This window comes from Rutilus rutilus (assembly GCF_951802725.1).
Source record: "Rutilus rutilus genome assembly, chromosome: 24".
Classification (NCBI taxonomy): Eukaryota; Metazoa; Chordata; class Actinopteri; order Cypriniformes; family Leuciscidae; genus Rutilus; species Rutilus rutilus.
Window position 1 is genome coordinate 21444021 of NC_140228.1, and position 13853 is coordinate 21457873.

At 38.2% G+C, this 13853-nt stretch overlaps 1 protein-coding gene across 1 annotated transcript in view; it reads left to right on the forward strand.

Moving 5' to 3' along the window:
- Positions 1 to 1700: 1700 nt before the first annotated feature.
- The window catches only part of elovl2 (ELOVL fatty acid elongase 2), a 115115-nt gene continuing 102962 nt past the window's right edge, over positions 1701 to 13853 (forward strand). Inside the window, exon 1 of the mRNA XM_084399213.1 lies at positions 1701 to 1828. Coding sequence (XP_084255339.1) covers positions 1826 to 1828 — 3 coding nt within the window. The 5' untranslated portion in view covers positions 1701 to 1825. The remainder of the gene's footprint in view (positions 1829 to 13853) is intronic.

A 13853-nucleotide genomic window follows, 5' to 3' on the forward strand; every position in this document is an offset into this window, starting at 1 on the left:
TAAATTCAGTGGTCAGGGCCAGCTTTTTCCAGCTAAAGCGACTTCGAAAGTTAAAGCACCTTCTGACTTTTAGGGATTTGGAGACTGTTATTCACACTTTTATTTCCTCAAGACTTGATTACTGTAATGCCTTGTATGCTGGAATTAGTCAGTCATCACTCTTACGATTACAGATTGTCCAAAATGCTGCAGCTCGTTTCCTGACTGGGACAAAAAAGAGGGAACATATCTCACCTATCCAGGCCTCTTTCCATTGGCTCCCTGTGAAACAAAGAATTGATTTTAAGATTTTAATTTATGCGTTTAAAGCTCTACATGGACTTGCCCCTATTTATATATCAGAACTTTTAAGTTTTTATTCTCCTCAGAGATCACTTAGATCTTCATCTCAGCTGTTATTAAATGTCCTGAAAGCTTTTTTGAAAATCTTTACAATAATAAAATAAAAATAAAAATTCGGTTTTAATTTTTTTTAGGTTTTTTGGTTTGAATTTTTGACATGTTCTGTTTACTGTGTGTGTATTTTTGCTTTACTTGTGAAGCACTTTGGTCAACATTTGTGTTGTTAAAAGGTGCTATATAAATAAACTTTGACCTTGACCTTGACCTTGACGTACATCAGGTTTTTCAACAAGCATCTTTCCCTCACATCCAATGGGGGGTGGTGCTGATAAAGGAAATGAGGATGCACAATTAAGAAATGAAAAGCACCCACTGACATCCAATACTCCTGACATCACCTATCTGTATCGTTGTAACCTCCTATGTACACTAGATGGCAGCAGTTCACACATATAAGTATTAAAGGGAGGGACACAAAAAAGGAACAAAATGAGGGAGAGTTTTATGATGACAGAATTTCAATTTTGGGGTGGACTATCCTTTAAAAGAAAGTGAAGAAATAATCAAGGGGTTAAACCAGTTGTTTTATGTTAAAATAAACTGGTAGCTAGGTCTAACATTTATTAATAAAGTGTGTAGGCCTACATTTATTTGTTAAAAATGTATTATCAGTGCCTAAAAGTTTTTTTTCTTCATAAAACACCAACAAATACCTTAATTATGACTTACTACAAATAGCAATGGCTGTTAAGATGAAAAACTTTTGCTTTTGTGTGCTGCATCCACTCCACTTGGTGTAGACTGTATGTGCTGCAGAAATTGTTTTAAAATCTAATTCATTGAATTATGCAAAATGTCCAGAGGCATGCACGTCGCTGTCAAACACTGGCCTTTGGAATGGTGACTTTTTATTTGTGTTTAAGACTATACAAACACGTATATAGTCTGAAACCTATTCTCAGTACTTGGGGCACTGCAGGGTATTTGACTGTGTAGATCTGAACCGAATATGCGAGAATTTACTTGGTTTTACATATGCAAAAGTTAACTCACGGGTATTTATAAGTATGCATCCTACTATCACACAGTTGGGTGTCATAGGAATAGTTGAAATTGTTTTATTTCATTAAATGTATCACATTACAGCGTTAACTAAAGCTTGGAATTTTTTTGGCAGGTGACTGGGTTCTTTTCTGAACCCCATGTGGGCCCTCGCAGGGTTGCCTTGGTTCAGACTGTGAACCCGTCGTCTGACAGTCCATACTATCGTAACAGCCAAGACGTGAGCCCCTATTGGTCATCCTCACTTCCGTTACTCTTTTGGCATCACCGCGCCACTTCGCGTCACTATCCAGCGCTTTCGGTATCGGACGCGCATTCGTTCGTTTTTAATTCATTCATTCATTCCACAGCAGAGGAGCAGGCGACCCCGATCGGTCTACACTTTCCAGCTGTCCCGTATTGTTTAACGGAACTAGTAGACATGGTAAGGACCACCATGTTCACTTATAGTACATGTTTTTCCGTGGGGTTTTCTCATTGATGAGGACATTAGAATCCCGGTGGATGCTGAATGATGAATATATTTTCTACTAGTAGCTACTTTAGTGAAATCACACCGGAACCTAAAATCACTCTACTTTTATCTCTCTACGTTTATTATGCACGTTTTTATACATGTATCTTTTACAACTAAATAGAAACTATGCATTTAGGACTAAACTTTATTCAAATGATGAATAAAGTTAAACTGTAAAATCACGCTGTAAAAGGTTTCCTCAGGTTAACTAACAATGTGCTTCATGTTAATTTATTCTACCATTAACATCTAAATTGATTGGTTTTATTCAAGTTTAAGAAAAAACACCTATACAAGAAATAATGTCTCAAGGTAACAACTGCACATTTTTAAGTGCAGTGTTATTTTTAATGCACTTTCTATATCAGAAATAACCCCTTAGTACTCTTATCATTGCTCATGCTGTGGCATTTCAATTTAATTTCTATACACTGTAACCACTCACTCTCTGCTGAGGAAGCCATGCTACAAAGGTTTGATGTCAGGGTAACCTGGGACCAGTCCAAATGACCTGAAAAACTCCACATGCTATACATATATTACTGTGACAGCGGCTGATAATTTTAATTAGCTGTATGTGAAGTGCTTCTTGACCATTCATATAAGGCCATAAATGTAATACATTCAAAATACTTACATAATAGAGTGTCACTTCATGAAAATAGTACAGTGTATAACCACGTAATAATTAACAGTAGGCCTATAGTTAAAACATAATTTACATAGCACTCATATTGAATACAACATGGTGCAGACTGCTTGAAATTTCCACAGTATCAGTGCATTTAAAAAATATATACTCAACGTTAGCGATATGATGAATTGCATCATGTTGGAAACAGATTTAAAATTTTTTTTTTTTAAAGATAGCTTAATAAACTTTCACAAGTCAAACAAAATTTTACTGTTAATATGTAGTGTGTGTGTTTGTGTGTGTACTGGTTTGACCTATATTATGAGGACTCATAATATAGTATGTATACAGGTTTCAGGTCTCTGCCTCTACATTATGAAGACATCCAGCTGTGCCTGTAATGCTGACAGAGGATTATGTTTTGGGTTGGGTTTAGAGCAGAGCTGGGCAACTCTGGCCCTCGAGATTCACTTTCCTGCAGAGTTTAGCTCCAACTCTGATCAAACTCACCCTCCTGCAGCTTTCGAGTAAACCTAAAGATATTGATTAGCTTGTTCAGGTGTGTTTTATTAGGGTGTGAAACTAATCTCTGCAGGAAAGTGGATCTCGTGGGCCAGATTTGCCCACCCCTGGGTTAGAGAATAGAAAATATTATAATATATTATATATAAAAATCATTATGTCTATGGAAAGCACATACGTTTGATTGTGTAGCAGAATAGTTGTCAAGTTTTGGGACATATCATAAAATGTGCATTCTGTCACCATAAACTGGTCTGTCAATCATCTTGTCACAGTTAACATCCTCATAGGGGTAAGTGGGGCACAACCTAATGTGGGGCTAGTTGTAACACATATAGTTTAAACATTTCTACACATGCTAGCATGACGAATCTCATTGTATTTATTAGTTGCCATATCAATATATATAAAAATGCACCAAAATTACGTGGTTGCCCAGCCCTGTTTGAACCGCGAGAGGCGTCAAAGCTTACACTACTTCTACGTCATACATCGTCAAGTGTTACTCTTTTTGCGTAGGTCGACTTGCGTATGGCCATCTGCCGGAAGCTAGTTACAGTGCTATGCATAAGTTTAGACACCCATGCTAAAGTTGACTAAAAAGAGGAATAAAAAATCATCTTTTGGAAATTGAACTTAATGCCTTAATTTAAAAAATTAGGAAAAATCCAACCTTTAAGGACACCAATTTTCTTTGTGAATGAATAATGTATCGTAAATAAATAAATGTTCTTCCTTAAAATACAGGGTGCATAAGTTTGGGCATGGGGTACTTTCCATAAGATCATCTCTCAATGCAAATCAAACCAGCTATTAGGCTAACTGAAATAAAACCATGCCAATCTCTAGGTATGGTGAAGGCTATGTGATGATGTGGGGCTATTTTAATTCCAAAGGCCAAGGGAACTTTATCAGGATGCATAGTATCCTGGATCCATGAAGTAACTGGCCTTTAAAAATAAAAATCTGCCTCTATGGGAATTTAACATAGGGGTGTCCAAACTTATGCACCCTGTATTTTAAGGAAAAACATTTATTTATTTACGATACATTATTCATTCACAAAGAAAATTGGTGTCCTTAAAGGTTGGATTTTTCCTAATTTTTTTAAATTAAGGCATTAAGTTCAGTTTCCAAAAGATGATTTTTTATTCCTCTTTTTAATCAACTTTAGTATGGGTGTCTAAACTGATGCATAGCACTGTATTTTTGTCGATAAAGTTTTAAATATGGATATTTTTCTTACATGAATGCATCGCTTCGCTTCAGAAGGCCTTTATTAACCCTCCCCCCAGAGCCGTTTCGAGCACTTTTATCAGGGATGGATAGGCTCTGATGGACTTCCAAAATCATATATTGATCATACATTGACTCCCATTATAAGCTTGGAAGAGCCAGGACATTTTTTAATATAACTCTGAATGTATTCGTCTGAAAGAAGAATTATGAAAGAAGTTCATAATGTTGTTGCAGATGAAATGCAACACAAATAAGATTAAATACATATTTTGGATCAGGTTAAATACTGATCATTAATCACTCATACCCCTTTCTCTTCCTGGTCACTCTACTTAAAGCTACAATATGTAGTTGTTGTTTTTTTCGCCGCTAGGGGTCGCTAACCTCTTACAATAACAAAGGCGTAGGTTGACGACGCAGTGATAAGCGGAATGATGGGACTTGTTGTCATGCTGATGGAAATAATAATGTTTATGGATGAGTGAAAACATTCATGTTTTTTAACATGACTGTGGTATGAAGCAGGTCGCGATTGCTAATAAGAGACAGATATCAGCGCGGATATAAAGGAATAAGGACATTTAATTCTACCGAACTACCCGCAAATGCTGAATTACTACTCACACAGGTCAGTTTATTTGATGAATCAAACTTGTGAGGTAACGCAGCGCTGTTTCATTTGGTCTAACGTTACACTATCATACTAAACAGCATTTGAGTGAGTTGAAAGTTATGTTATTCTGTGTGTAAGTTTGTTTGCTATATGAGACTAGCAGTAAGCTAGATCAACTTTAGAATAACATACTGATCATATTCTAAAATGTCATCATGTTGAGCTTTATAACATTGATTTGTTTTATGTACATTTGCTCACCTGTCTAATAAAGTACATGCAAGAGCATGTAGCATGTACATGCAAGCGTCCCTGTCAAGTCGTGACTCGTGAAGCTCTGTCAAGTCGAAGTTAGTCGCGGATGTGGAGATCTCGGCATCTCGAAAACGCCATGCTGATATTGATCCTCATTTTAGTTCTCCTTTTGTCCCAAAGTCTTCTTGCCGTGGCCCATAATGTTTGAACGAAACAACAACAGCTAGACGTTATGCACTACGCAGTTGTCCATGTCTGTCGCCATGGTTACTATGGCAGTACAAGCAGAAACGTCTCGGTTACGTATGTGATCCTCGTTCCCTGAGGAGGGAACGGAGACGTTACGTCAGTGAATGACGAAATGGCGGTTTCGCTTAGAAGCCTATCACCTTCGAGTTCTAGAAAACGAGCCAATGGCAAAACAATGCCATGGGTTTGCGAAATTTGCATAGTGAAACTCCGCCCCAGCCGCATCATGTTATGCTGAGGAGCTGAGACTGAACTCCCGGCTGTTCCAACGGTACAGCGGTTGTGGCAGGGGGACGTAACGTCTCCATTCTCTCCTCAGGGAACGAGGGTTACATACGTAACTGAGACGTTCCTTTTCGTTCAGTCACTACGAGTTACGTCAGTGAATGACGAAATGGGGGTCACAATTCAATCACGCCACAGCAGCCCGCAGGGTGGAAGTTTCAACCTCGAGATGGCAAGAGGTCTTGCCGAGGGAAAACATGTGCTCGGTGGAGACTTACCGTGGAAATACACATGTGGGGGTTGCCTAAGCGGGGAACCATGCACATGGAAGCACCTAGCCAATCACGAGGGCTGACCAACCGGGCATGCACTCTGGTGACGGCATCGACAGTGCAGGAGGAACTCAGGGTCTAATGAGAACTCATCTGAGTGAAATAGCGCACGTATCCAGTCCATGGAGTGGAATGGCGCAGCAAGCGATGACACAGAGCAGGTCCTACTTACTGGCTATTTGAAGCGAGTACATGAGAGGACACTGGCTCTACCCGGAGATTAAAAAATCTCGCGAAAGTGTTGGGTGTTGCCCAGCCTGCAGCTCTACAGATGTCTGTTAGCGAGGCGCCATGCGCTAAAGCCCAGGAGGAAGCCACATTCCGGGTGGAGTTGAGCCCTCACCCCTGGGGGGCATGGTCGACCCTGTGTCTGTCTTGTTTTGTTGACATTCAGGATTAGATTGTTTGTGTCACACCATTCCACCAGGTGTTTTACCTCCTCTCCGTAGGCCAGTTCGTTATTGTCCCTGATGAGACCCACCACTGTCGTGTCGTCCGCATACTTAATGATGTGGTTTGTACAGTACCTGGCACGGCAGTCATGGGTCATCAGGGTGAAGAGCAGTGGGCTCAGTACGCAGCCCTGGGGGGAGCCGATACTAAGGGAGATGACGCTGGAGGTGTTTTTTCCAACCCTCACAGACTGGGGTCTGTCTGTGAGGAAATCCAGCAGCCAGTTACACAAGGGGGTATTGAGTCCAAGGGGGGCCAGTTTGCTCACCAGGTTCAAAACTGGTGATTGTATTAAAGGCTGAGCTGAAGTCCAGAAACAGCATTCGCATGTGGGTATTGTTCTTTTCCAGGTGTTCAAAGCTCAGATGGAGTGCGGAGGAGACGGCGTCCTCTGTGGAGCGGTTGGAGCGGTATGCAAACTGTAGCGGATCAAAAGAAGGGGGGAGTTTGGAGATGATGTGATCCTTCACCAGCCTCTCGAAGCACTTCATGATTATGGGAGTAAGTGCGATGGGGCGGTAATCGTTCAGTGATGAAATTGTGGGTTTTTTGGGCACTGGTATGATGGTGGCAGTCTTGAAACAGGATGGAACGACAGCATAGGTCAGTGAGGTGTTAAATATGTCCGTGAGGGCATGAGCACCCGTCTTTGAGCACCCGTCCCTGTATGTTATCGGGGCCCGCTGCTTTTCGTGCGTTCAGTCTTCTCAACGTCCTCCCGACATCAGCTGTCTTGAGTCTGAGTGCCTGTTCGTCTGGGTGACGTATGGATTTCCTCACAGGAGTGTTGTTGAGTGATTCAAACCGACCAAAGTAGTTATTGAGTACGTTGAGGAAGTCTATGTTGTCCTCACAAGGTAAGGGAGCAGCCTTGTAATCTGTGATGGTCTGGATGCCTTGCCACATGTGTTTGGTGTTTGTTGGGTCGTGGAAGAATCCCTGGATTTTCTGACCATAGGCACACTTTGCAGTTCTGATGGTACGGTTCAGGTTGGCTCTGGCTGATCTGAGCGCCTCTCAGCGCTATATCATATCTTTCTATAAAGGAACATAGTTGTGAAGATACAGCCTTTTGCAGTATCTTTGACAGAAAAGGTAGATTCGAGATCGGCCTGTAATTGACTAATTCTGTAGGATCAAGTTGTGTTTTTTTAACAAGCGGTTTAATCGTAGACAGCTTAAACGTTTTTGGTACGTATCCTAATGACAAAGATGAATTAATGATATTAAGAAGAGGATCTATGACCTCTGGAAGCATCTCTTTCAGTAGCTTAGTCGGTATAGGGTCTAACATACATGTTGTCGATTTAGATGATTTAATGAGTTTAGAAAATTCTTCCTCTCCTATAGTAATGAATGAATCAATTTTTTCCTTAGTGAGACTACAATGGACCCCCTGATGCGATACTGTAGTAGACGGTTGCGTATCAATCTTATAAGTGAAAAAGTTCATAAAGTCATTACTGCTGTGCTGCTTGGAAACTTCTGGGCTTGAAGCTTTATTTTTCGTTAGTTTTACCACTGTTTCAAATAAATACCTAGGGTTTTGTTTATTTTCTTTTAATAGGGTTGAAAAATAAGCAGATCTAGCATCTTTCAAGGCCTCTCCGTATAGGTCTAACATATTTGTAACACAGAGTCGGCTTTGCAGCCTTAGCTAAATTAAGTTTACACAAGACAAGATAATGATCTGAGATGTCATCGCTCTGCTGCAGAATTTCAATGGCATCAACATTGATTCCGTGTGATAATATTAGATCTAGAGTATGATTACGACTATGAGTAGGTCCTGACACGTGTTGTCAACCTCCAATGGAGTTAAGAATGTTGTTAAATGTCAATCCCAATGCATCTTTTTCGTTATCTACATGTATATTAAAATCACCAACAATTAGGACTTTATCTGCAGCCAGTACTAACTCTGATAGAAAGTCAGCAAATTCTTTGATAAAGTCTGTATGGTGCCCTGGTGGCCTGTATACAGTAGCCAGCACAGATCTCAAACATGATTTATCATTTACACTATATATTGTTACATTAAGCACCAACACTTCAAAATAATTATATTTGAAACTAGACTTAGTAATTCTGAAAATATGACTATAAATTACAGCAACACCTCCCCCTTTGTCTTTCAGGCGAGGTTCATGTTTGTAACAGTAATCTTGCGGGGTGGACTCATTTAAAGTCATGTAATCGTTTGGTTTAAGCCAGGTTTCTGTCAAACACAGCACATCTAGGTTATAGTCTGTAATCATATCATTAAAGGGGTCATATAATGCCATTTTTGTACAAGCTAAAATGATTTTTTAGGGTCTAAATTAAAAGTTTGTATACTTTAATAAAAAATTCTCATTAATATTATAAGAAAACACTAATTTTACCTGGTCAAAAACAGCTCTGTTTTCAGCACGCCGTTTAAGTGCATGTGTCTTTAAATGATAATGAGCTTTGCTCACCCCGCCCCTCTATTCTGTGCGTAAACCATTTGAAAAAATAACGGTAACCCTTTATTTTACAGTCCCCTAATTACTAGGTATTTACCTAGTAAATACATGGTAAGTTATAGTTGGTTATTGGTAATTACCACAGGTAACAAGTATGTAAATGCAGAGAAACTCCAAACTAATTACTAGGTATTTACCTGGTAAATACATGGTAAGTTATAGTTGGTTATTGGTAATTACCACAGGTAACAAGTATGTAAATGCAGAGAAACTACAAACTAATTACTAGGTATTTACCTGGTAAATACATGGTAAGTTATAGTTGGTTATTGGTAATTACCACAGGTAACAAGTATGTAAATGCAGAGAAACTACAAACTAACTACTAAGTATTTACCTGGTAAGCATATGGTAAATTATAGTATTTTAGTGTGTAATTACTTAAGGTGATTAGTATGCAATTACAGAGAAACTACCAGGGAAAAAAACACCACTGTTAAATATCAACTCAACAAAGTACTGTGTACTTGTTACCTGTTTAGGTTGGTAATAACTCCGATTTAATTGTGTACTTCCTCAGAATGTAGGCAGACTATTTTTAGAAACACCTCCAGTATTACCCATCAATTCAAGTTAGGTTTGTAGTTATCCTAGGGTTATGTTGGTAACAGTCCATGTTTATTTATTACTATCTTGAAATTAAGACGGTAGTTTCCAATAAATTACCTTGTCTTACATAGTTGTTGTTCATTGCTACACCCATTTATAGAGGGTTTATCAAATAATTTACCTTACACTTACCTGGTAACTACCCCGCAGGAACAGTTTTCCCTAATGTCATGGCACATCTTAAATACTGGGTATGTTCTTGCAGATGTTTTCACAATTTACTCAGTAAGTAAAGTGCAACTGTACTGTAAAATGAAGCCTTGTTTATTTCCATGTTATTACCGGAATTGTACCATATAACTTGATCATTCCCTTTTCCATATAGTCACAATTTTTTACCTCATATGTCCTGGAAAACATGACAATTTACTCAGTAAGTAAAGTGAAACTGTACTGTAAAATGAAGCCTTGTTTATTTCCATGGTATTACCGGAATTGTACCATATCATTCCCTTTTCCATAGTCACATTTTTATTTATTTGTTTTCCTAGTATGTCCTGCAACGTTACCAAGGAAAACATGACAATTTACTCAGTAAGTAAAGTGAAACTGTACTGTAAAATGAAGCCTTGTTTATTTCCATGGTATTACCGGAATTGTACCATATCATTCCCTTTTCCATAGTCACATTTTTATTTATTTGTTTTCCTAGTATGTCCTGCAACGTTACCAAGGAAAACATGACAATTTACTCAGTAAGTAAAGTGTAGCTGTACTGTAAAATGAAGCCTTGTTTATTTCCATGGTATTACCGGAATTGTACCATATAACCTGATCATTCCCCTTTTCCATATAGTCACAATTTTTTACCTCGTATGTCCTGCAACGTTACCAAGGAAAACATGACAATTTACTCAGTAAGTAAAGTGAAACTGTACTGTAAAAGGAAGCCTTTTTATTTCCATGGAATTACTGGGATCTTACCCTATAATCTGTTATAGCTACGTAACTGTACCTATTACAGATTATAGGGTAAGATCCCAGTAATTTCATGGAAATAAAAATGCTTCCTTTTACAGTAACGTTCCAGTTTCACTTTACTTACTGAGAATGTTCAACGTGATCTCATGAGAATACGTGTGTATTTTTACGTAAAGTGTAATTCTACCATACGTACATTTACTTACGTTTTATACACACAGAAACGTATAGTATTTACAGCACTAAAACGTAAAATGTTTGCATTAACAGCACAAAAACATAAATTATTTATGTATGAACAACTCTATACCGACGTATTTGTACGCATTCTTATTTATGCATATTAAAATCGTGGCATTAATGTTTTGACTCTATTGCATTCAAATGTCTTATTAATTACGTTTTCAGTCGCATTTATGCAGTTTACTCAAGAAATAGACTAATAACATTTCGCTCTGTTCGTGCCTTCTGCTGCAAACTCGTTTCGGAGGATTAGCATACATGCAGTTAAACAAGAATACACTTTAAAAGTACCTTATTTAATCGTTTTACCATTTTAATATTTAGTTTATTTACAGTGAGACACAAAATGCGTTTTTTCCAATAGAACAATAATACACCAAAACCCAACATAAATTCACAAAAGACATCAATTTTATTATAGCCTACTTGATAATCCAAATCTTTAGAATCCATACGTTTGCAAGAAAGAGATCCAAATTCAGCCCTTTATCCAGTGAGTGATCTTCATCTCCATTCCACAGGCTTTAACAACAGCGCAGTCTGTAACTGTCAAATCCCGCGGACCCGCGCTCGTTGATGAATTCAAATTCAAAAATTGCGCCCTCAAGAAGCGTTACGACATGTTTTACGGCAGTGATATCAAACGCTCATTGGCTCTCGCCTGTTCGTCTATGTTCGTCACAGATTGCGACATGTCGTATTTCAGTCGGTAAACTATATTTGAAATGGAGAAGCGCGCGCGCCTTCACACAGAGCGAAGCCGGATTAACATTTTCATGGATTAATCATTTAAATTCTGCTCTGTAAATTACCTCATTCAAAATTATTATATACTGAAAGAGAGGACTGTGACTGCAACACATCGTCATGTGAACGACTTTTGGTACCGGTTTTGACATTTTCGCAATAAATAAAATTGTGATTACACGTATGTTGTTTTTCTTCATAACTGTAGCCTATGTAGTTTTCTATCTTTGAAAATTACATGTTAATACTACGTATTAACAATGAGACCAGGCTGGAATGTTTTAGTTAAGTTGCAGAACACACGGTAAAAGTTTGTGATTTCAAAAATGTTTAAGCAGTAGCAAAGGATGTGGTAAGAGTCTGGTAATACCATGGAAATAAACAAGGCTTCCTTTTACAGTACAGTTGCACTTTACTTACTGAGTAAATTGTCATGTTTTCCTTGGTAACGTTGCAGGACATATGAGGTAAAATAAAAAAAAATATGTGACTATGGAAAAGGGAATGATATGGTACAATTCCGGTAATACCATGGAAATAAACAAGGCTTCCTTTTACAGTACAGTTGCACTTTACTTACTGAGTAAATTGTCATGTTTTCCTTGGTAACGTTGCAGGACATATGAGGTAAAAATTTTTGACTATATGGAAAAGGGAATGATATGGTACAATTCCGGTAATACCATGGAAATAAACAAGGCTTCCTTTTACAGTACAGTTGCACTTTACTTACTGAGTAAATTGTATTGTTTTCCTTGATAACGTTGCAGGACATATGAGGTAAAATAAAAATGTGACTATGGAAAAGGGAATGATATGGTACAATTCCGGTAATACCATGGAAATAAACAAGGCTTCATTTTACAGTACAGTTTCACTTTACTTACTGAGTAAATTGTCATGTTTTCCTTGGTAACGTTGCAGGACATATGAGGTAAAAAAGTGACTATGGAAAAGGGAATGATCAAGTTACATGGTACAATTCCGGTAATACCATGGAAATAAACAAGGCTTCATTTTACAGTACAGTTGCACTTTACTTACTGAGTAAATTGTAAAAACATCTGCAAGAACATACCCAGTATTTAAGATGTGCCATGACATTATGAAAAACTGTTCCTGCGGGGTAGTTACCAGGTAAGTGTAAGGTAAATTATTTGATAAACCCTCTATAAATGGGTGTAGCAATGAACAACAACTATGTAAGACAAGGTAATTTATTGGAAACTACGTCTTAATTTCAAGATAGTAATAAATAAACATGGACTGTTACCAACATAACCTTAGGATAACTACAAACCTAACTTGAATTGATGGGTAATACTGGAGGTGTTTCTAAAAATTGGCTGCCTACATTCTGAGGAAGTACACAATGAAATTGGAGTTATTACCAACCTAAACAGGTAACAAGTACACAGTACTTTGTTGAGTTGATATTTAACAGTGGTGTTTTTTTCCCTGGTAGTTTCTCTGTAATTGCATACTAATCACCTTAAGTAATTACACACTAAAATACTATAATTTACCATATGCTTACCAGGTAAATACCTAGTAATTAGTTTGTAGTTTCTCTGCATTTACATACTTGTTACCTGTGGTAATTACCAATAAACAACTATAACTTACCATGTATTTACTAGGTAAATACCTAGTAATTAGGGGACTGTAAAATAAAGGGTTACCAAAATGACACAATAACCATAACGCGTTGTTCATTATAAACTTGGGATTATGAATTATATTGAGAACGTTGTACATAGAAAACATGCCGTAATGTACCCTGAGTGTAAACCTTAGACGCATTCATCGTGAAGCGTGCTAGCGATTTGCAAAGATTAATATAAATATTAATATAAAGGTTAATAAACCGTTACACTCACTTCTTCTGGAGGTGCAGCAGGAACACGAATAGTTTGTACCGATCCTTTTTTCAGGAGCAGCTTCTTAGCAAAACCAGCTTTATACTGACCCTCGTTTGTAAAGCAGTCTGGTGTGTGAAATGATTCGCGCAAACATGAAAGCATTGACGTTGATCGTGGGGAATATTCCCTTCGAAAACAAAACTCAGCCACTGCGTCTTCAGCGGTTCGGATTTAGGAACATCAAAATGACTGCTGTGTTCCTTATTACACCCAAGAACAGAACACCACAATCGCTTAGACGCCATTCTGCTCATAGACAGTGCTCCGGCCTATCAACAATGACGCACAGACTATGATTGACAGCTCGCTCACGAGCGAGGGCGGGTCTGTGTTGAAACGCTGCTGTCAATCAACAATCGTGGGAGGGGCGTCCGACCGTGTGATGTCACACGGTCGAACGGCTTGATTTGAGACAGGGGAAAACATAAGGAGATTTAAAAAAAAAAACACTGAATGGATTT